The sequence below is a fragment of the Sapajus apella genome, unplaced genomic scaffold, assembly GCF_009761245.1.
Source record: "Sapajus apella isolate SASKATOON/1434 unplaced genomic scaffold, GSC_monkey_1.0 scaffold7, whole genome shotgun sequence".
In the NCBI taxonomy this organism is placed as follows: domain Eukaryota; kingdom Metazoa; phylum Chordata; class Mammalia; order Primates; family Cebidae; genus Sapajus; species Sapajus apella.
Window position 1 is genome coordinate 10,980,562 of NW_022436947.1, and position 21,316 is coordinate 11,001,877.

Here is a 21,316-nt window from a genome sequence, read left to right on the forward strand (position 1 = left end):
AGAACGTAAAATTGTCTTGCTGAAAGATCCTTTGTCTCAGTGCTGATTTTTCTTTGTGGCACTGAGCATCTGTTTCCAACAGTGGCTCTTGCCCGTAATCCCAGCACTCTGGGCAGCCGAGGAAGGTGGATCACCTCAGGTCAGGAGTTTGAGACAAGCCTGGCTAACATGGTAAAATCCCATCCCAACTAAAAATACAAAAATTAGCCAGGTATGGTAGTGCACACCTGTAGTCCCAGCTACTTGGGAGGCTGAGAGGCAAGGAGGATTGCTTGAACCTGGGAGACGGAGATTGCAGTGAGCCAGGATCAAGCCACTGCACTCCAGCCTGAATGCTAGAGCAAGACTCCATCTCCAAAAAAAAAAAGCAAACTGGCAGCAATACCTAAAATACTAAGGAATACTACAGATGGGCCAACTGCCTCTGCCACAGAGATGCTGATAAGAACTAGAAAACCTGGAGGACTTTTTATTCCTTTTTATTCCTCCGATCTCCCACTAGCCTCTCCTTTTGGCTGAACTTAACAGGAAGTCCATTGGCAAGGGGATGTGGGAAATGTAGTTTGCATCTCAGAGTGGAGTTTAGAATGGGAGGCTTAAAGCTGAGAGACAGTAGGTAAATTACTGTCAGAGGAAGCTACTCACAAAAAGTACAGAGTCCAGTGGACCCATCTCCACTCTGAATTCAAACCTGAATTTCTCAATTGGGCTGACACAGGAAAGGAGGAAAGGAGAACAAGGAGAGTAGAGGGTGAGAGCCTGAACAGAGAAGCAAGCCAAACCCAATTATATGAACTTTTAGTATATAGAGACTTCCCCCAAGGAACCAAAGCCCAAACAGTGATAAGAATTTCCTTCTTGAGAGAAAGCAAAGTGGGAGAGTGAGACAGAAGAGACTTGCTGAAGAGCTTCCTTCTCACCCCTAAGCCCTGTAGGTTTTTTTCAGTCTAGATTTATCTGCTTTATAATTGGCAGCATTGGATTGCTTATTAAGCTTTTGTTTGTTTTTGCAAGTTTTAATCTTTTTCTATACCTTCAAAAGTTGCTGCCTTAAGCTAAAGAGTTTGTTTCTTTTTTCATAATAGCATCCCTTCCAATGATATCATCCCATCTGTGGCCACTTCCTCCTGGTTCTCCTCCAATCTCTGGCCACTCCTTTTCTGTGGTCTTCACAAAATTTATTTATGATGCTCTTGCTCAGATGTTTGTGTAGTCTGGGGCTTGGCTCTGTGCTTGAGTCTCTTGTTAGTCCACCATTTTTTCTACTTGATCTGTTCTAGTCCAGGGGCTTCAATTAGCACATAACACTTGAGGCTGACTTCCAAATGTATAATTCTACCCAAATATCTTAGTCTGTTCAGGCTGCTATAACAAAATACCATAAACTGGGTGGCTTATAAACAATAGGAATTTATTTCTCGCAGTTCCAGAGGCTGGGAAGTCAAAATCAAGGTGCTGCCACCTTTGGTGTCTGGTGAGGACCTGCTTTTTGCTGTGTCCTCACATAGGAGAGGGAGCAAAGTTGTGCTTTTGAAGGCTCTTCTATAAGGGCATTAATGGACCCCCAAAGGCTCCACATCCTAACACCCTCATCATTAGGGACTCAGTGTCAACATGAATTTAGGGAGACAAGGGATATAAAAATTCAATCTATAGTACCAAATGTGTCCCTCCTGAGCTCCAGACCCATATTTTAAACCACTTACTAGATGATATCCTCACATCTGCCTCATACTCAACAGACCAAAAACAAAATTCATCATTTATCCCCCAAACTTGCTCCATTTCCTTTATTCTCTAATTTGGTAACTTGCACATCCATTGACTCAGGTAACCAAGCTAAAAATGTGATTATAGTCCATAGCCCACGTATTCAACTAGTTACCAAGTTCTATTAATTCTACCCTCCTAACATCTTTCAGGTATCCTTTTTTATCCCTGTTCACCGCCACTACCTTGCTTTAGAGCAAGCTGGTCCAACCTATGACCCACAGGCCACATGTGGTCAGGATGGCTTTGAATGCAGCCCAATACAAATTCAAAAACATTATGAGGTTTTTTTTTGTTTGTTTTTTGTTTTTTTGTTTTTTTTGGTTTTTTTTGGTGTGATTTGTTTTAGCTTGTCAGCTATTGTTAGAGTATTTTATGTGTGGCCCAGCACAATTCTTCCAGTGTGCCCCAGGGACGCCAAAAGATTGGACACCCTGCTTCAGCGCCTAAATTAGTTTAACGTTTGTTTGTTTTTTGCTCATAAACCACAGAAATAAACACTGAGGGAAAAAAGGATTTGTTTGAAAGAATATTAGGAAAACTCACAGAACTGAAGGGAAAATTGAATAGCCATGCTTCAGGAAGGACTAGATCTGGGGCAACTCTGGGGCCCTCAGAAGGTAGAGTGTGCACAGTCTTCCAGCCTGGGATACCACATGAGGTAACTCAGGTGCAATCATCTTTCAGCTCTGCGTGTCTTTATCAAACTTTCAAATTCCTTGTATAATGTGGTTGGCCACCTTTGAAAAATCATCCAGGGCTAGGAGACAGGAGTGTATGGCACTAATTTATAATGGCTACAGGCCCTTATAATTTCTCAGCCCCTCCTCAGTACTGTCATAGACTTCTGAAAGACCTCTTTGCGTATTTCCAATCTGTAGTTCATATAACACTATTTTTATATTTCTAAAATATATATTGTTCAATAAGGAGATTATATCTCATTTAAAATCTCTTGATAGCTCTTCATGACTCAGAATGACCTACAAACTTTCTATCAAATACTTCATTTTAGGATTTAGATCCTGTCTACCTCTATAGTCTCACCGCTCACTACCCTTCCCCCGTGCTTCTTTCTCCTTCTTTCTCAAATGTCTGTCCTCTCATCACCTGGTTAATTCACACTCATCGTCCCCAGCTCAGTTTAGGCAATAGTTCTAAATCTCTCCCAGTCTTTTCTCAGTCTAGATTAAGTCCCCTTCCTTTTTGCTTCCATAGTACCCTAAACTTAGATCTAATTTGGCATTCCATTCTGCTGCAATCAACCGTTTCTTCGTCTCTCTTCCTGGCTAAACTGTGAGCTCCTTAAGAAGCTCAAGAATTACATCTGATTTATATTTTGTTCTCATCACCTAGGAGAGGGTCTACTATGTCATAAATGTTGAGCAAATATATTGAAATAAGCAAATACTAGCTTTGAATGCATGAGATGCAAATCACTTGGAGGGGGGCACAGATATGTCTAAAATTTACATTTCCACTTTTAAGAGGCTCACAGCTTAGGAGGCAGACAAGACCCACACATAAGAGAAGTGCAAATAGAACTACAAGTTACTATACCATGATATGCACAAAACCCAATGCCTATAGTCTGGAATTTGGGATTGTATTCATCTAGAAAGTCATCTCTTTAGAGCAATGACCTGAGTAGTAACCTAAAGAAAGAAGATTCAAATGGCTGAAGAGATTGGGGAAAGCATTTTAAGTATGAGGAATAAGAAAAAATGCTCACTGCATTTGAAGAATGCAGTGAAAACGTTGGCTTAGGTAGAGGTAAATTAAGGCATGGTGAAGGGGTGTGTGTGTGTGTGTTTGTGTGTGTGTGTGTAAGTCATAGGCTGAAAAAAATAAGAGATTGGCAGATTTTGTTTAAGTATGTCTGTCTTTGGCCTTTTCATTCTCTGTCTCCAACATAGAACACCTCAGCATTCTAGATTGCCTGCTCATCACAAATTCCCTCTCCAGAATCCAGAAAAGAACAATTAAGATATTTTCAAAATGGAAAGTTCCCAAGCCAAAGCTTTTTGCCTTCCTCACCAAACTGTGATTTCCTGATGTTCTTGAAGGTAGTGTACACCAGATTCTTCCATTCTTATTTTGAATGTAGTTTTTTTGTGTTTGTGTGATTTGTTTTTCAGCCTGGGTTGCAGGCTAACAACCCGACTTATACTGCCCAATTTGACAGCTCATTGTTATTTTAGTTTCAACATACACATAAACTGGACTTACAATTCCAGAAAAACTAAAGGTGAGAAAAGGGTAAAAAGCTTATTAGTCTATTTCCCTAGAAGGGAACTTTTAGGGCTTATCTCAGTCTTGTCATAAACTCTAGACAAGGCTGGGGCAGTGGCTCATGCCTGTAATGCCAGCACTTTGGGAGGCTGAGGCAGGTGAATCACAATGTCAGGAGATCAAGACCATCTTGGCCAACATAGTGAAACCCTGTCTCTACTAAGAATACAAAAAAATTAGCCAAGTGTGGCAGCTCATGCCTGTAGTCCCAGCTACTCAGGAGGCTCAAGCAGGAGAATTGCTTGAGCCAGAGAGGCCGAGGCTATAGTGAGCCAAGATAGCGCCACAGCACTCCAGCCTGGCGACAGAGCAAAACTGTGTCTCAAAAATTAATTAATTAATTAATTAACTTAAAAAAGTAAACTATAGACAATCATCTTTAGGGTTTGTCTAACATCAAGACATAAACCCTAAACTCTAACAATCTCTAAACCCTAAACACAAACAAACCTTAAACAATCACCTATCAATACTATCAACAGTAACACAGACCTTTCCACTAAACTTGTGAGCTTCATAGGAACTTGGGCTGATGGAGGTCTTTTCAAAGCTCTACTTAATTGTCAAGGTTCCTATAATGTGATTCCATGCTACCTACCTGCTTTTTTTCTTCCTGCCTAACAACAACAAATAATCTTCCAATTAGACTACTTCATACACCATCCTTTGAGGTTCTGCTCAAGCTCCACATCCTTTAGGAAACATCTCCAAGTCTCTTTGACCTTTCTTTTCTCTAAATGGTGGGTTCTACCTTATCAGCTTGTTCTATATCAAAAAGTATAGCAATCCCTCCACCTCCAGTATATACACACCCTTTCCCCAGCTTTTCAGGCCTAATCTATGGATGAGCATGGCTTTGTTGAGAGTAGAAAATTGAAAGATGGACGCTTTTCCACCTTTCACCTACTATGGACACGTGAATTAATTTTATTTCAGATCTTCTTATAGGTAAGTCTCATCACTATCATGGATTTAGAATGTCACCTTGAAATTATTTACTTAATACTTTCCATTTTGCAGGTAAAGAAATTGAGACTCCAAGAGATAAAGTGACTTACCTAATGTATTTGTCATTATTGTTTTACATCAGATAATCACCTTCTCCCATCTCCCCCCATTTGACAAATAAACTTAATTTCTAAGGGCAAGCATCAACATGTTGTCTTGTGCATTTTCTACGTGTTTAATAGCACTTATCGGTCTTTTTTTGTTTCCCATACAGGCTCAAGAATGGGGCTGAGCACACACTGTGTGCTAAGGAAAGAATATTTGGATTGAATCGAACCCCCTGCAGAACGTGGACTATTCAGAGACACTGAATTTGGCCTCGGGTGAATAACTGCCTTGGGTTGGCCAACTAGCAGTCAACAGCAATGAGCCAAAAGAGACAAACCAAGTATGTAGTCTTATTTGCCCAACTAAATTATAAATACCACTTTATATTAACTTATTGCATGGCCCACAGCACTCTGAATGGTGCTGGTCACAGAGTAGACCCTGATTACACGTATTTTAATTGACTGGTTGTCCCTGGATCAAAAACCAGACCTTGGTCTGTATTTCAAGCAACAACAAGAGGAACTTTAGTCAAAAAGAAAGCAGCAGCTTGTTCCAGAGATGCTGTTGGGCTAAAGAAGCACTTTTCATATAGCTCTATGCCTTATTGGCCATGAAGAAAAGTATCTGGGATTCTGTGCTTCCTTTTAGGTATCAAAGATACCTAAAAGGTATCATTTCATTCTGAAAATGCTACAATAAATATTATACTGTATTACTAATTATTAGATAACAATGCAATAAGACATATTAAAAGGGTACACATTTTAAGATATTAAGTTGGGATGAATTTTGGTCTCTTCATCATGGGTCACCTGCTCCAATTGGGACTGTTTTTAAGACCTCTGACCTGAGTTAATAATGCAGTTGGTGGCCAGCAACAATGGAAGGTAGCCATCCTTGAATGAGATTTAACCATGGATTTGGGGAGTATTTGTAGTATGTTATAGCCAGTTGACCTACAAACTACATAGCTTGGCTATTTCTACTTTTATTTTGGTCCTTATTCTGCTATCCTCATTTTTAAAGGAGAGAGGTCTAGCTGAGATAGTTACAGAATTCTTCTTACTCTGAGCTAATTTAGCCCCACAATGGAACTATCTCCAAGGAGGAAGCAGGCTATTTCTCTTAATCATTAACCAAATCTCACTGATGAGTATCTTACATTATATTCCATCAGCAAATGGTTTTAAAAGAATAGCAAAGAGTAGAATCTGCTCCACCCTACTTTTCCACAAAGATAATTGGTATTAGGGTGAGGGATGGAAAAGTAAGTAAATGAGCAGAGTACAGAAATATTTGCCATTGATGATTATTTTTTACCACCCCAGTTATAAGAAAAGAAGTCTTTAGAGATGTGGTTAGGAAGATATGAGAGCTAGTAATCCAAGCAAGGTCAACAAGAATTGGAAACTTAGTTGTGAGTTTCCATTAACGATATTCCTTCACACAGATTCATTGGCTAATCATTGGCCAATCACTGGCAAGGTAGGGCAATTTCCGTGTGCAAGAATAGGCAGGTAAGTATTCAAAATAGTAGATAGTTTTAAAGAGTATTGCACTAACTGCCCAAAATAATTTCCTTAAGCAGTCTATTACAGCACTTCTGTGAATGATCTAAAATCCCTGTTTTAGAAGAAACCAACCCAATGGATGTCATTGAGTCATCCAAAAGGTCCCACTTGTTCAACTCTTCAAACTGAAGTCTTGCTTTTCCCTAGCATGCAGGCTGGATAATGAGTCTTTTTTTTTTTTTTTTTAAACTACATAGTCAATTACTGATCACCTTAATTGGACTTGTCTGAGTTAGGCTCCCAAACTTTGTTGAGGGAGACTGACAACATGCAGGCTAGGTCTCTGAGCCAGAAAATGCAACCGGATGTTCTGCCTCTTTTTCAGGTTTCAAAATGTCAAACCAAAGACTTCAGAATATAGCTCAGCTAAATGTGAGAAAGGAATGGTTGACAATGGTGAAGAGGTGAGGAGTGTTAGTAAGTGCTCAATGTTTAATTTTTCTTTGGAGTTGCTTAGTGTACCTAATAAGTTGGGTATCACAAACTTTCCTATTGAAAAGCAAAAAGGAGTAAAAAATTATATAGAAAACAAAGTTAACTTGTCAAATGTTATCAAAGAGAAACAGAGCACAAAAAAAGAAGGGACAGGACACATTAGCAACAAATCAGGGCATAAAATCCAGGAAGCAGAAACACATCTTCGGGAGTAACAGCGTGTCACACCCTAACTTATGCAGACTTTACAGCTACCTGTTGTAGCAAAACTCCGTTGACTATCTTGGTTGTTTTTCCATATTTACCATATTCAAGTGAATTTTCCAGGCCAACTTTTATTTAATCAGCCACAGATAGTACAATTCAACATGACAAAACTAAAAACACATTCCAATTTGGACAACCTTGTAGGTTTAGTCAACTGCTGGAGACTAATTTGGAACAAATATGCAATACTTCAGAAAACTTCAGGAGTGAAAACATTTCACCATGGACTTTCCCCCTAAAGGTTTTTCTTTTTTTTTTTTTTTTTTAAAAAAAAGAAAAGGTCTTCATACCTTTCTCCCAAATGAGTTTTTCCTAACTTCTGTGATTCTAAATATGTCATACATTTCATTTTGGTGAAGCAGGTTTTTCATAATATATTTTTGTTTTCAATAAATGGATTTCAGTATTCCATAAGGTGGTAAAAATTAAATGGTTGAGTCTTTGGATCCATCCCACTATCCCATAGTGCATCCCATGCTCTCTAAGGGAATTTGTGAAGTGGCTTTGTTACGTTTCTTCCTGCTCCTTCTCCAACTGCCAAGAATTGCCAACTTCTGGCCTTTTCTTGCTGGAGCATAGCAGGGCCTCCTCTCAACTCACAGTTCTGTCCCATTCTGACTGCTTCCCTCTTCTCCATTAGCCCTCTTGCCTTATTCACTTTTCAGTGCATGTTCCCTTTTCTCTGTACCCACCTTACCATATCACCATCTGATTGGGGAGGTATGGCAATCTTTAGAAATGCTGAGCCAGGCTGGGCGTGGTGGCTCACCCCTGTAATCCCAGCACTTTGGGAGGTCAAAGCAGGAGGATCACTTGAGCCCAGGAGTTAGTCAACACAGTGAAACCCCCATCTCTACAAAAAATAAAAAATAATAGCTGGGTGTGGTGGCGCATGCCTATAGACCCAGCTGTTCGGGAGACTGAGGTGGGAAGACCACTCGAGCCTGGGAGTTCAAGGTGAGCTATGTTTGCGCCACTGCACTCCAGCCTGGTGGACAGAGTAAGACCCTGTCTTTAAAAAAAAAAAAAGAAAAGGAAAAAGAAATGCTGACCCAAACACAGGTTTATGATGTACTCTTCTTTTCTTTCTTTTTTTTTTTTTTTGATTTCTGGTTATGCCAAGCCAGAAGAAGATAATTCAGAGCTTTTATCTCCTTGTGTTCTTATCCCCTTGATTCATCCTTAGACAGGGCTATGCAAGAGGAGAAGCAAGAACACTGGGTCAGCAGAAAGGGAATGGAAGAGGCTCAGCTCCTCTACTACCAAATATGACACTCAAACCATCCACTAACACCCAGGACTACCGCCAGCCAAAAAAAAAAAAAAAGCAAAGTGGTAGACAGAAGTGTTACCAAAATTCAATTATTTTTTGCAACACTTCTGGAAGAACTGCATACTGCAGAGATGTTCAAAATTGCAACATGCCCCGCTGCTTCTTCCTCTCTCTGTAAGTAGGTCAGCTCCCAGTTCAGTTGGCAGAGTTGGTCCTAGGGCTCCCTTGTGCCCACAACTTTTAGGTTAATGCCCTTTTGAGACTTGCTTTTCTCTTTAAAGATTTGTCCTCCATGTTGATTTCCACCTCATTTCACTCCTAACTCTATGGAAAAGGCCTAACAAAGAGGTGACTCCTTGGAGAGATTTGTCCCAGTCTGAACCGAAGCTGCCCTTGTCTACTTTCCTCCTAACGGCTTTTCCTGACGTATCATAAGGCTGGCCCCATTTCCGCTGACAAGCGTCACAGTCAGGAGGTCTTAGAATCCAGGTTCCCTTGCTGGGGCCCTTGTTCCAGAAACCCCAGAGTACAGAATCTGAAGCACACTGTACTTCTCACTTAGTGTAAGGTAGAGACCAGTTCTCTGGCGAGACTACGGTGAGGTAAGGAATGGAATACTGTTTAGCATAGGTGCAATTTCAAACCACTAACTTTGATTATTGTCTTTAGATTTTTGATGCAGTTGGGAGATCGAAATTTGTTCTAAAGAACCTTCGGCATTACACAGTCCATCCAAATTTGGTAGGTGGAAAAAGCGTTCCCACAGGATCTCTCAGGGGAAGTTCCAGCAGTGGTGCAGATGCCCACTGCAGGTGTCCCTAATGCTTCCAAGTGTCCCCAGCTTCTGTGAGTGTGCATACTGTTGGGACAGGCAGGCAGAGCTGCAGCTAGGTTATGATGCCAGACGCAGTGCTGAGAACTGGGGTGGCAAAGTGGGAGACGAGAACTGGGAAGGAAGTGGATCCCCACAGCTGAGTTTTTTAAGTTGAGAAAACATATTATGGTCAGAAAAAAATATATATTTATAATCCACTGTCTCCCTTTCACTTCCTTCCCCTCTAATCCTCTGCCTTTCTCCTATTGAGAGAAAAGCAAATGTAGTGGGACTGCTCCTTCTTCATCCCTACCTTAAGTGACAGGCTGTCTTTCATGACTGATTTTCCTTTTTGACGTTGTGCTTGTGAATGCATGCGAATGTGGTTGTGCCTGAGAAATGTTGGTGTGTGGGAAGACATAAACATGGAAGGGTGTTGCCCTTGGCTGTGCCTATGCCTAAAGAACTCCCTGAGCAAGACTTGTTCCCTGGTGGTTTTCCCCCACCCCGCACCTTAGAGAGAGTCGTAGAGACGAGGCCAATTAGGTTTAGCCACATAGAAATTTTTCTGTTTGCGCCACTATGTTGGAAGAATTAAATTTCCTAACTCCTTTTACCATGGAAACCTTTAGTGTATTTTCAGGGGAATGCCTCAAGGGAAGAGAGGGACTGAGAGCTTCAGACAGTTTCTGATACGCACATTTTAGGGCTGTGTGTGATGACTCACTCCTGTTATCTCAGTACTTTGGGAGGCTGAGACGGGTGTATTGCCTGAGCCCAGGAGTTTGAGACCAGCCTGGGCAACACAGCAAAACTCTCATCTCTACAAAACAAAAACAAAAAAACCCACAAAAAAATCAGCTGGGTAGGGTGGCATGTACCTGTAATCCCAGCTACTTATGAGGCTGAGGCAGGAGAATCACTTGGGCCTGGAAGGTCTCGGTTGCAGTGAGTTGTGATCATGCCACTGCACTCCAGCCTAGGCACCAGAGTGAGAGTCCATCTCAAAAAAACAAAAACAAAAAACCCCAGAAATTTTGCAGCAAGTTTGTCTAGCTTCTGTTCTTACCCCACAGAGGCAAAGTATTAGCCAGATGATTTGTTAAACCTGCCATTGACCTAATCTCTTTTCCTCTCTGGAAACCTTTCTGTCTGCTCAGGCCCAGTACTATAAGCCTTTAAAGGCCACTGCGCTACAGAAATTCCTGGCTCAAAACAAGAAAACCACAAGCTTCATGTTAAAAGTAACAGAGTATGACCAGGATAAGACCTTACTGATTATGACCAACAACCCACCTCCCTGCTCAATGACCCAGCAAGACAAGGAGAGTGCATCAAAATACTTTTCCAAGGAGTTACTGCTTGAGATCATGGTAAGCAGAAGTCTCCTGGCACCCGAAATGTGGACCCTGGAGAATTAGGAGTTAGCTTTGAGAAGGAGGCTAACTTAACATGGAGAATGGTACTCAGAAAACTACCTCTTCCTTTTTTGTTTGTTTGTTTGAGACAGGGTCTCACTCTGTCACCCAGGCCAGACTGCAGTGGCACAATCATGGCTCACTGCAGCCTCAACCTCTTGGGCTCAAACAATCTTCCCGTCTCAACCTCCTGAATAGCTGGGACTACAGGTGTGCACCACCATGCCCGACTAAATTTTTTTAAAATTATTTTTGTAGAGGCGGGGGTCTCACTCCTAGCCTGGCATTCATCCCTTTCTCAGTGTATGGTCCACCCATGCCATGGGAAACTACCACTGAGCTTACCTTCAAAGGGCACAAATAATTATCAAGTGATTCTCCAGAATCATTTGATGGGATTATAGGTATGAGCCACTGCACTTGGCCTATCTCTTCCTTCTTATTCCTTCCTGGCCGTATGCTTCACAAAACAGCATCTAGGGAACCTGGGAATCAGAATTCAATAAATTGGGTGCTGAAACTTCGTTGCAGGGAGAAAATGGGGTCTTCATTGGAAAGTGCCCCTCTTTGACCAAAGATAATTAATTTGTAACTAACAAAGGGTAGACTGGCCACTGACTTTCTAGTTAAGAACAAAGTAGTTAAAGATGAGTCAGGAAATGAGGACTAAAAACAGCGATGGATATCTAAATGGGAAAGGAGTAAAGGATAATGCTTTAATACACATTGCTTTCAGGTTTCAGAAGAGGGAATTACCACCACACTAGCCAAACCTTTGAAACTCCTTTATAGACTAAAGAAGTTCAAATTCTACTCAATAAGCAATTGCTGAGCATACAATAAGCAAGATGATTACAGGACAGTCTCTATCTTGAAGGAACCTGGAGTCTAATAGGAGAGAGATCCATAAATGAGATATGTAAAAGTAATAGAAGAATATACAAGATACAGAAGTAATGCAGGATACAGTATTTCTGTTGGGAAAAAGACAGTGAGTAGGGAGGTGACCCATGACAAAAGAACAGGAAAATATCAAATCTGAAGAAAGTACAAAGGGATGGAGACATGGGAAAATGAGGTGCATTCAGGAAGATGTAATTGAATAAATGGCAGGGTGGGGCATGGTGGCTCATGCCTGTAATCCCAGCACTTTGGGAGGCCGAGGCAGGCAGATCACTTGAGATCAGGAGTTTGAGACCAGCTTGGCCAACATGGTGAAATCCCATCTCCACTAAAAATACAAAAATTAGCCACGTGTGGTGGTGCATGCCTGTAGTCCCAGCTACTCAGGAGGCTGAGGGAGGAGAATCACTTGAACCTGGAGGTGGAAGTTGCAGCAAGACGAGATAGTGCCACTGTACTCCAGCCTGGGCAACAGGGCAAGACTCCACCTCAAAACGAAACAAAACAAAAGAGTAAATGGCAGGAGACAAAAGGATGTGATCAAATTTGCACTTTAGAAAGACTATTTTGGTGGTTGAAGAAAGGTGCATTAGTAGTTGTGGAAGAGACAAAACTAAGAAAGATAAGTTATGATATTACAGTAGTCAAGGTGAGAGATACTGAAGACTTGAACTAAATCATTAGCATAGGAAGTAGAGAAAATTGCATTAAGAGATATTTAAGAATCAAAATCTAAAAGAGGTCTTGACAGCCTTGAGAGCAGGTCTAATTTAACAAGAACAAATTAAATCAATGAGTTAAGTGAAAGTGCAAACAAAGGATTCTAGTAGAAAGTTAATGCGGGGCATGGGATTACCCAAGTGAGACCCTTATAATAAAATGTGGTGAATTTGGAGTTAGTGTTTCCTTAGTTGCTAGATGGTTGGCTGTGAGAGATTCCCCTCCAAGTGGAAGATGAAATGCTGATATCCAATGATATATACTAACAAAGGAGTTAATGAATTTACTGCCTGTGGTCTTTTGGGTCTCAGAATTTGTGCCCTTTGAAGGTAAGCTCAGTGGTAGTTTCCCATGACATGGGTGGACCATACATTGGGAAAGGGATGAATGCCAGGCTAGGATTGCCCTGCTTCATGGGCAGAAGGAAATACAAAGGTATCATATAAACTGGGTGCAGGAAGAGCTTTCTTCTAATAGCCTGCCAACTTTGTGAACCCTCCGGTTCAGGTGCAGAACCTAATCATATTGATGAGCAAATTGTGGTACTGTCAAATTGTATTAATGGACAGAGTTAGGCTCCAAGTTGTATTAACAAACAGAGTTAAGGCTCCAAGTTGTATTAATGGACAGAATTAAGGCTCAAAGACTGGCACAATGATTATTTTATGGGGCTATCCGACTGGAACAAGCCCAATAAGATTGAAACATCTGATATCCACAATGCCTCTTTAATAATTCATGCAGCATCCTTTCCTTCCCTTGCTGGACAAATGTGATAATCTTTTATAAATCTAGGATCATATGTAAGAAAAGCATTCTTTGCTATACCTGGGCATGCATCCAGAAACAGCATGAATTCTAGTAGGCAACTTGTGGAATGTACTAAATATATCTATTATAATGATTATTATACTAACAGCCCCTTCTAAGTGAAACAGACCCTACCACAGTCTCCTGAGTAAGGCAATGTCCTAAGAGATCCTATTTTGTACAAATGTGGCCCTGTCCGCACTCCTAGCTGAGACCAGAGGAGGATATCAGGCCCAGCAAAGCAAAATTCATAGGCTGGGTGGTGACCTGTGATGTGGACTGGTACCCTAAAGCCAAAACAGGCTGGGCATGGTGGCTCATGCCTGTAATCCCAGCACTTTGGAAGGCTGAGGCAGGCGGATCACAAGGTCAGGCCATTGAGACCATCCTGGCCAACGTGGTGTAACCTCATCTCTATTAAAAATACAAAAATTAGCTGGGTGTGGTGGTGCGTACCTGTAGGCCCAGCTATTCGAGAGGCTGAGGAAGGAGAATCATTTGAACCCAAGAGGGGGAGGTTGCAGTGTGCCAAGACTGTGCCACTGCACTACAGCCTGGCCACAGAGTGAGACTCCATCTCAAAAAAAAACAAAAAACAAAAAACCCAAATCAAAACAAAAGCCAACCAACCTACCAACACCCAGAATCCCTGAGCTAATCAGATTCTTGTTTCCAGGTCTGAATTGAGAAATGAAAAGACTGAAGCAGTAGGAACGAAAGCTAAAAGGACATGGAGTGGGGCTACAAAAGACTCAAACCATGAGGAAGAAAGATAGTGATGAGGAAGCCATGAAGTAGAGTATAGGAGGGCTGAAGTTACAGGAAGTAGCAAGTAGAAGTGAATAAGCGAAGCTATAGGTAGAAGAAACCCATATATATATGGAATAAAGGTGAGGACTGAACAAGGTAGAGGAAGGAGAAGGAAGCAGATAGGAAGAAAATAGGAGAAACATGTGAGTAATATGTTTGCGTTAAGACGGTGGTCCTTTGCTAGTGCCATCTTGGATTCCAAATAACTTTCCAGTTACTGTTTTTCTGCTATGAGGTCCAGCTCTGCTAAGTTTTTGCTCTTCTTATGGCTGGATAGTTATCTATATCTTAGCTCCTAGGCAGATGTGCTCGTACAGTAGAACACCTATTATTTAAGATGACTCAAATGGGTTTCTTTTCCTTAAAATAATTAGGTTGGTGCAAAAGTAACTGCAGCTTTTGCCATTATAATTACAAAGCTGCCATTACTTTTACACCAGCCTAATAGAAAAGCTTAAAGAGAATAAGTTCAGAATTGAAAAGACATGGTTCAGAAACAGCAAGTATTAAAGACAAAAAGGCTTTAAGATTCTGATAGCAAAAGCTCAATATGTTAGTTTGGTCATTTATTCAACAAATGTTTATTGAACACCTACTACGTGCCAGGCATTATTAGGGATGCTAGGGATATATTAATGACTAAGACCAATTCTTTGCTCTAATGAAGCTAAATTCTAGTGACTTAGACAGACCATAAACAACTAAATGATCACACAGATAACGTATAATGTGATAAATGCCATGACAAAGCAAGATAAGGAGATGGAATATGATGAATGTGAGTGGCAATGTTAGTGCCATTAAGAAGGCTCTCAGAATTGATGATTCTTCATTGTTGTTTTTCTTTTTTTTTTTTGAGATGGAGTCTCGCTCTGTCATCTAGGCTGGAGTGCAGAGGCACAATCTTGGCTTACTGCAACCTCCAGCTCCCAGATTCAAACAGTTCTCCTGCCTCAGCCTCCCAAGTAGCTGGACTACAGGAGCCTGCCACCAGATCAGGCTAATATTCTTGTATTTTTAGTAGAGATGGGGTTTCACCATGTTCGTCAGGCTGGTCTCGAACTCCTGACCGCAAATGATCCACCGCCTTGGCCTCCCAAAGTGCTGGGATTACAGGAGTGAGCCACCACAGTCAGCTGACTTTTGAACAGACACTTTCATGGGGTCAGGGTATCTATGCCATGCAATTACTATACCTGACATATTGTTTTTGTTTCAGATTGCCACACATTAGGACATGAATTGTAGCTTTCTCAAATTAGATTAAAAAAAAAAAAAAAAAAAGGAACCCAAAGCCATGTCGTATGAAGAAAAGTTCAGGATATTGGCAATGTTTAGCCTAGAAGAGACAGAGCTTAGGAGGAATGTCATGGATTTCTTCAAAATGTTTAAGGACTTTAAGGAAGAAAGGCTAGATTTGTTCTGTCTGGACTACAGGGTAAAGGTTACAGGGAGAAATCTAATGGCTGATCAAAGATGAAATCTTTTTCTTTTTTTAGGTGTAGAAAGATTGACCACTTGATAGTGAGATTATGGAGGGGCCGAGTGTCAAACAAACAGACTGGATGACTTAAGATTCTTTCTGAAAGACTTTGATTCTATGACCTTTAGTAACGATATAATTATTACCTCACAACATCCCATTCCATGGCCTTCTGATTAAGGAGAATGGAATGTGGAGGAGGCAGCCATCTTCAAGAAATGAAGGTTAGAGTCCCATTGATCTATTTCCCAATTTATTGTCAAATGTTTAGTTTCCCAAGGAGTTCGTTGCTTGAATCCTTCCCCAGGCTAGGTAACTTTCTCTGCCATTCGCTTCCAAGGTCCAGTAAGCAAATTTAATCAATTACTTAGGAAACTGACCAGGCTTTGGACAAGAACACCAAATGTGTGTTTTCCCTTCCAGGGAACTGCTTTCTTGATTCTGGTTTCTGAGTTCCCACTTCCCCCTCTGACAGGTTTTGTTGCATCACTGTAAGGGAATTAGAACTTAGTCCAGGAACTCGGTCCAGCCTTTAAATCCCCAAGGACTCAGCTTACTATCTCTCACTCTTCTTTCCTTTTGTTTCCCTACAGGAAAGTCATCATCAGCACAAACCCACTGAGAACCCCTGGCTGCCCTTCATGCCTCAGAAAAAAAAGTTAAGATCTAAGCTGAAACCAATTTTCCCTTTGATACTGTCGGACGATCCCACATCCACACGAGAACAATGGTTTAGGTGAAGTCTTCCTTCTTCTTGTACTCACTTTCTTTCCTATCTTTTCCCTGTTCATGTTACTGGTTCTTCGCTGTACAATTTAAGGACATATTTTTTGGTTGTACACTGATAATAAGACATGACTTCCCTACATGACCCTAACCTCATTCACACTCTAATGAAAGAGAAACAGTCATGCAAAACTAAGGTTTTCCATTGGCAATGGTTTCATGATTGAAGGGAAATATTCCAAGGTCTGTGCTTTGAAGAAACAGAAAAAAAAAAAGAAGTAGCCTCAGTGCAAGTTAGGCGCTATAGCATAGGAATAATGTGTTATGAGAACACGTTATACAAAAGTGGTTTTATTTGAAACTACTTACAAGAGCAGCCTATGTGTAGTTTAGAGAGGAGAAAGAAGATTCTGGAGTTCCTTCAAAGGTTTACAGTGCTAAGTTCAGAAACATCTCTTGCGGTGGAACAATACTCCTGCCTGGCACCAATCAACAGCCTCCTGTCATTGCCTTGTCCTCTCTGAGAATGTAGCTAACTTTGAAGTGAATGGTGGGGCTGGGCATGATGGCTCATGCCTGTAATCTCAGCACTTTGAGAGGCCAAGGTGGGCAGATCAGTTGAGGTCAGGAGTTTGAGATCAGCCTGGCCAATATGGTGAAATCCTGTCTCTACTAAAAATACAAAAATTAGCTGGGTATGGTGGCAAGTGCCTGTAATCCCAGCTACTTGGGAGGCTTAGGCAGGAGAATCACTTGAACCTGGGAGGTAGAGGTTGCAGTGAGCTGAGGTCACGCCACTGCACTCCAGTTTGGGTGACTGAATGAGATTCTTGTCTCAAAATAAATCAATAAAATAAAGTAAATGGTTCCATGAATCCCCTACCCTAGCATCTACTAAAAAAAGAACTTTCTTTGTTAAGGTTTTCCACCGACAATGATTTCAAGAGCGAAGGGAAGTATTCAAAAGTCTACGCTTTGAGGACACAGAAAAAAATGTACCCTCAGCTCACCTTTGCTCCAGTCCATGAGAGAGAGATGAGGAAAGATGGTAAGCTCCTCTCTTCCAAAGCAAAGGCTTACTGGACTGAGATGTGGGCTAGAGCTAGAATCCATGAGGATTATAGATGTGGCCAACTGGCTTCTCTCGTAGTTGTGGAGACTATTTCTCCCTATAGCATGGAAGCTAATAACAAATAGAGGCTCAGGAGGTACAAAGCTTTGCACCCTGTTTAAATCCTCAAATTTCAAGAAAGCTCTAGCAGTGTTTCCTAAGCTACATCACCTACCACTTTAAGAGTTTTTGCCATATTGATGTATTATTTGCTCTATTATTTACTTAGCATTTTTCTTCAAAATACTTTTTAAAAATTCTTGTCCTAATTAATACTATATCATTGACATCATGGTTTTGATGTACAAATTATACATTTTTCTGAAACACGTAAGTCAAATTTATAACAATTAAATTTTAAAATGTTTATGTACCACCTAGAACCACCCAGTGGTATGCATATTATACTTTGAGGAAAAACTGCTCTAAAAGGTCCAAAGGATAAGTCTGTGTGTCTTAGAGGTACAAAAAGTCTCTGGGATTGGGGTAGGGGATGGGGAGGGGCTTGGAATAGGGTTGCGTGGCAGAGGGTACAATGAGAATCCTCCTCACATATTACCATTTATTTAACATATTTCTAGGGTTCCTACTAGTGTTAGACACTTATCAAGCACCAATAATAGCATTTTCAATATGTGAAAGAGATGAAACAGATCATAAAAGGCCTTGAGAGGGTGGGTGCATCTGTAATCCCCACAGTTTGGGAGGCTGAGGCCGGAGGATTGCTGGAGGCCAGGAGCTTGACACTAGCCTGGGTAACATAGTGAGACCCTGTCTCTACAAAAAATAATGTTAAAAAATTAACAGGATGTGGTGGCATGCCCCTGTAGTGTGAGCTACTTGGGGGGCTTGCAGAAGGAGGGTAGCTTGAGCCTAGGAGTTCAAGGCTGCAGTTAGCTGTGATTGTGCCACTGCACTCCAGCCTGGGTAACAGAGTGAGACCCTGTCTGAAAAGCAAACAAATGGCCAGGTGTGGTGGCTCATGCCTGTAATCCTAGCACTTTGGGAGGCCAAGATGGGTGGATCACGAGGTCAGGAGATGGAGACCATCCTGGCTAACATGGTGAAACCCCGTCTCTACTAAAAATACAAAAAAATGTAGCCAGGCGTGGTGGTGTGTGGCTGTTATCCCAGATATTTGGGAGGCTGAGGCAGGAGAATCACTTGCACCCAGGAGGTGGAGGTTGCAGTGAGCCGAGATCATGCCACTACACTCCAGCCTGGGCAACAGAGGGAGACTCAGTCTCAAACAAACTAACAAACAACAATAACAAAACCAAAAATACCACAACGATGTCTTAAATATTTAAATAAGAGTTTGGGTTTTATCCAGTAGGCAGTTTGGACCCACTGAAGAATTTCGGAGCACTGAGTACACATTTGTGTATTAGACATATAATTGATGGGTACTCAGACTTCACCAGCACATGGTTTTAAGATAAGGTCCATTTCTCCTACTAGGTTTCTCTCCTCAAGCAATTTCTAAAACTCACTAAAGTCTCCTTGCCTGTCCCACAGAGCCATCGTAGTGATTGCTCAACCACTTTGCCAGCCATCCTCAGTTCAAATAGTCCTGATACCAGAGGCCTGGGGTCCGTAACATACCATCCCTTAAATGGCTTCTTCAGGCTTCTCTGCTCCTGCAATACCTATTTGTCACCACGTCCCACTCCACTTCCACCTCCTGCTGCTCTTAACTCCCTAAATATTGTACAGCTAAAAACAACCTGCAGTATTAGACAAAACTTCATAGAGATCCAGAAAAACTGAGTAACAGCAGAGAATGATTTATCTTGCTTTACAAGGGGCTAGTCTTAGGGTCAGCCTCAAATCTGAACTCAGGTCCTTCTACTTCCCAGCAGGTCTCCAGGGCATTACCCATTCTTGGGAATCTCTCAGCCTATCTCAGCCTATCTCTCAGCTGTCTTTGCCTAGGTTACCAGTACCCTTGAGTCAAGGAAGAGGAAGAGGATGTTTCCTTCCCCAAAGCCTGTTCATTTTCACCCTCAGAATAAATAAGTGCAGACTTCTATTTCCTTCAAGGAAAACGCCACCTACAAAGTATGAATTGAACTTTATAAGCCACATAAAGCAAACATAATAGTTAATAGTACAACTTAGTCAAGTCAGAGTTAAATCTTAAATGATACCATATGCAGGATATCAACAGTTCATCCTAAACCTATATTTAAGGGAAATAATTTTTCTAGGATGTAGACTGTAATCTAGGTTAGAATTTCTCTAATTTTGCAGGGGCACGAACCTGTTGAATATAGACCTAATTTACATTTCTAAACAGTAATGCCACTGAAGCCAAAGGCAGGCAAAGTTTCTTAGCCACACTCTTAGACAAGAGAACAGAAAGCCAAGCATACACTCTGAGAAAAAGAGGAACATGAATTACGAATGAATCCACGCTAACTCAGAAAGAGTTTCTTAAGTGTCAATATGGATTCAGATGGAATCATTGAAAGAAGCAGGATTGAACAAGGGCTCTAAACTGGCAATGTGTTTTACACCGGATTTTGATAAAATGAAGGAATCCAAAATTATAAAGTAGGTAGGGAGTGGTAGTCCACAGTCCAAAATCTACCCTCTTTTAAAGACCAGTCTCTGGTCCCTCCAAGTGGTCTCCTTCACGTTTCACACTAAGCATCCTTCGAGTACTTTTGAAAAGCCACATTCACCAGAGTGCCTGTGCTTTGTTGTAGCCTCCAAGAAGTTAGCGAGTGAAAGGCTGATTTCCAAGGTGATTCAGGAACCACTGACACTCGCATCGCTCCTGGAAGAGATGCCCACCAGAACTGCGCCCGGGGAGAGCGCCTTCCGCAACGGGAGGGCCCCGCAGTGGATAATCAAAAAGGCCACGGTCACTGGGTGAACACAGACCCTTCAGGCTTCCCGCCTCGCTCTTCTGAGACTGAGGGGTCCGCATAAGTCGCCAATGAAATAAACCCACATTCCTGCTGCCGCCAGCGTGGGCTCCCGGGTCGCCGGCCGGGCGGGTAGCGCCTAAGCCTTGGCCGGGCCGCGGAAGAAGGAGAAGGCGTGGCTGCGTCCCGGGGGAGCCGAGGGCGGCCGGGGAGGGCGGGCCTTGGCCCCGAGTGACGGCGCGGCGGCCCAACCGGCGTGAGAGCGCGGGGCCGGCCTTCCTGCAGCCTCTTCCGCTCGCCCGCTGCGGCGCCTGGGACGGTTGCGGTGGGTCTGGGCGCTGGGAAGTCGTCCAAGATGATTAAAAAATTCGACAAGAAGGACGAGGAGTCTGGTACGCGCGGGGCTTCCGAGGCCCACCCTCAGTCGCGGGGCGCCCCTTCCCCCGCCCGCCGCCACCTGCTTTCTGGCCGGCGGGGCTGGGGGCGTGGGCGCCTCTGTGCCAGGGGGCCGGAGCTGGAGCCGGCCCCTCCCCTCCCCTCGCGGCCGCCCGGGGCCTGCCCGTAGCCCCTCCCCCGGGCGCCAGAGCCTTCTCTCCGGCCGCGCGCTCTCGCCCTGGCGCCCGCCCGCGCCCCGACCCCGCCCCTCCCGCGGCGCAGCCCCTCGGACCCGCCTCCGCCCCTGCGCGCCGGCCCCCGATAGGGGCCGAGGGCTTGCGCGCGTCTCCGCGGCAAGGGGTGCTGGTAGGGTCAGACCCCGAGTGGGAGCACCCTGTTCCCGGGGCTGGGGTCGACGGCACAGGGTGTGTGTGGAGGAACATTCAGGTTCCTGGTACCTTATAGTTTTCCTGGGGCCCCTGGCTCTGTCCGGTTGCCCGGGGCAAGACTCTCCCGTGGGACACAGCTCGATGAATCTCAGGCGTCCATAAGTGACCTGCGTCTTGATACCCATCTTTGGTCCAGAGCAAATGAAGAAAATGCCAA

At 42.8% G+C, this 21,316-nt stretch overlaps 2 protein-coding genes and 1 long non-coding RNA gene across 3 annotated transcripts in view; 2 read left to right on the top strand and 1 right to left on the bottom strand.

Annotated features, from left to right (window-relative positions):
* Positions 1–2,113: 2,113 nt before the first annotated feature.
* LOC116550166 lies at positions 2,114–18,884 on the bottom strand. Its single transcript, XR_004268262.1, has 3 exons — positions 18,873–18,884; positions 4,657–4,663; positions 2,114–2,207 (listed from the first exon to the last, which is right to left on the bottom strand). It is a non-coding gene; the product is annotated as an uncharacterized LOC116550166 (long non-coding RNA).
* On the top strand, positions 3,718–20,713 carry TSGA13 (testis specific 13). Its single transcript, XM_032275963.1, has 8 exons — positions 3,718–4,018; positions 5,285–5,458; positions 7,018–7,096; positions 9,337–9,408; positions 10,642–10,854; positions 16,219–16,361; positions 17,272–17,399; positions 20,174–20,713. The coding sequence occupies exons 2-8, from the start codon at positions 5,436–5,438 to the stop codon at positions 20,341–20,343; spliced, it is 828 nt and encodes a 275-aa protein (XP_032131854.1). The 5' UTR covers positions 3,718–4,018; positions 5,285–5,435; the 3' UTR covers positions 20,344–20,713.
* The window catches only part of COPG2 (COPI coat complex subunit gamma 2), a 126,400-nt gene continuing 125,690 nt past the window's right edge, over positions 20,607–21,316 (top strand). The window contains exon 1 of the mRNA XM_032275959.1: positions 20,607–20,727. Within this exon, the coding sequence (XP_032131850.1) occupies positions 20,691–20,727 (37 nt within the window). The 5' untranslated portion in view covers positions 20,607–20,690. The remainder of the gene's footprint in view (positions 20,728–21,316) is intronic.

Excerpts from the sequence above, each read along its gene's own strand:
- TSGA13 (XM_032275963.1), top strand. The coding sequence starts at position 5,436 with ATGAGCCAAAAGAGACAAACCAA. Across the intron at positions 9,409-10,641 it reads ACACAGTCCATCCAAATTTG|GCCCAGTACTATAAGCCTTT; the intron begins GTAGGTGGAAAA and ends CTGTCTGCTCAG. Across the intron at positions 16,362-17,271 it reads ACACGAGAACAATGGTTTAG|GTTTTCCACCGACAATGATT; the intron begins GTGAAGTCTTCC and ends TTCTTTGTTAAG.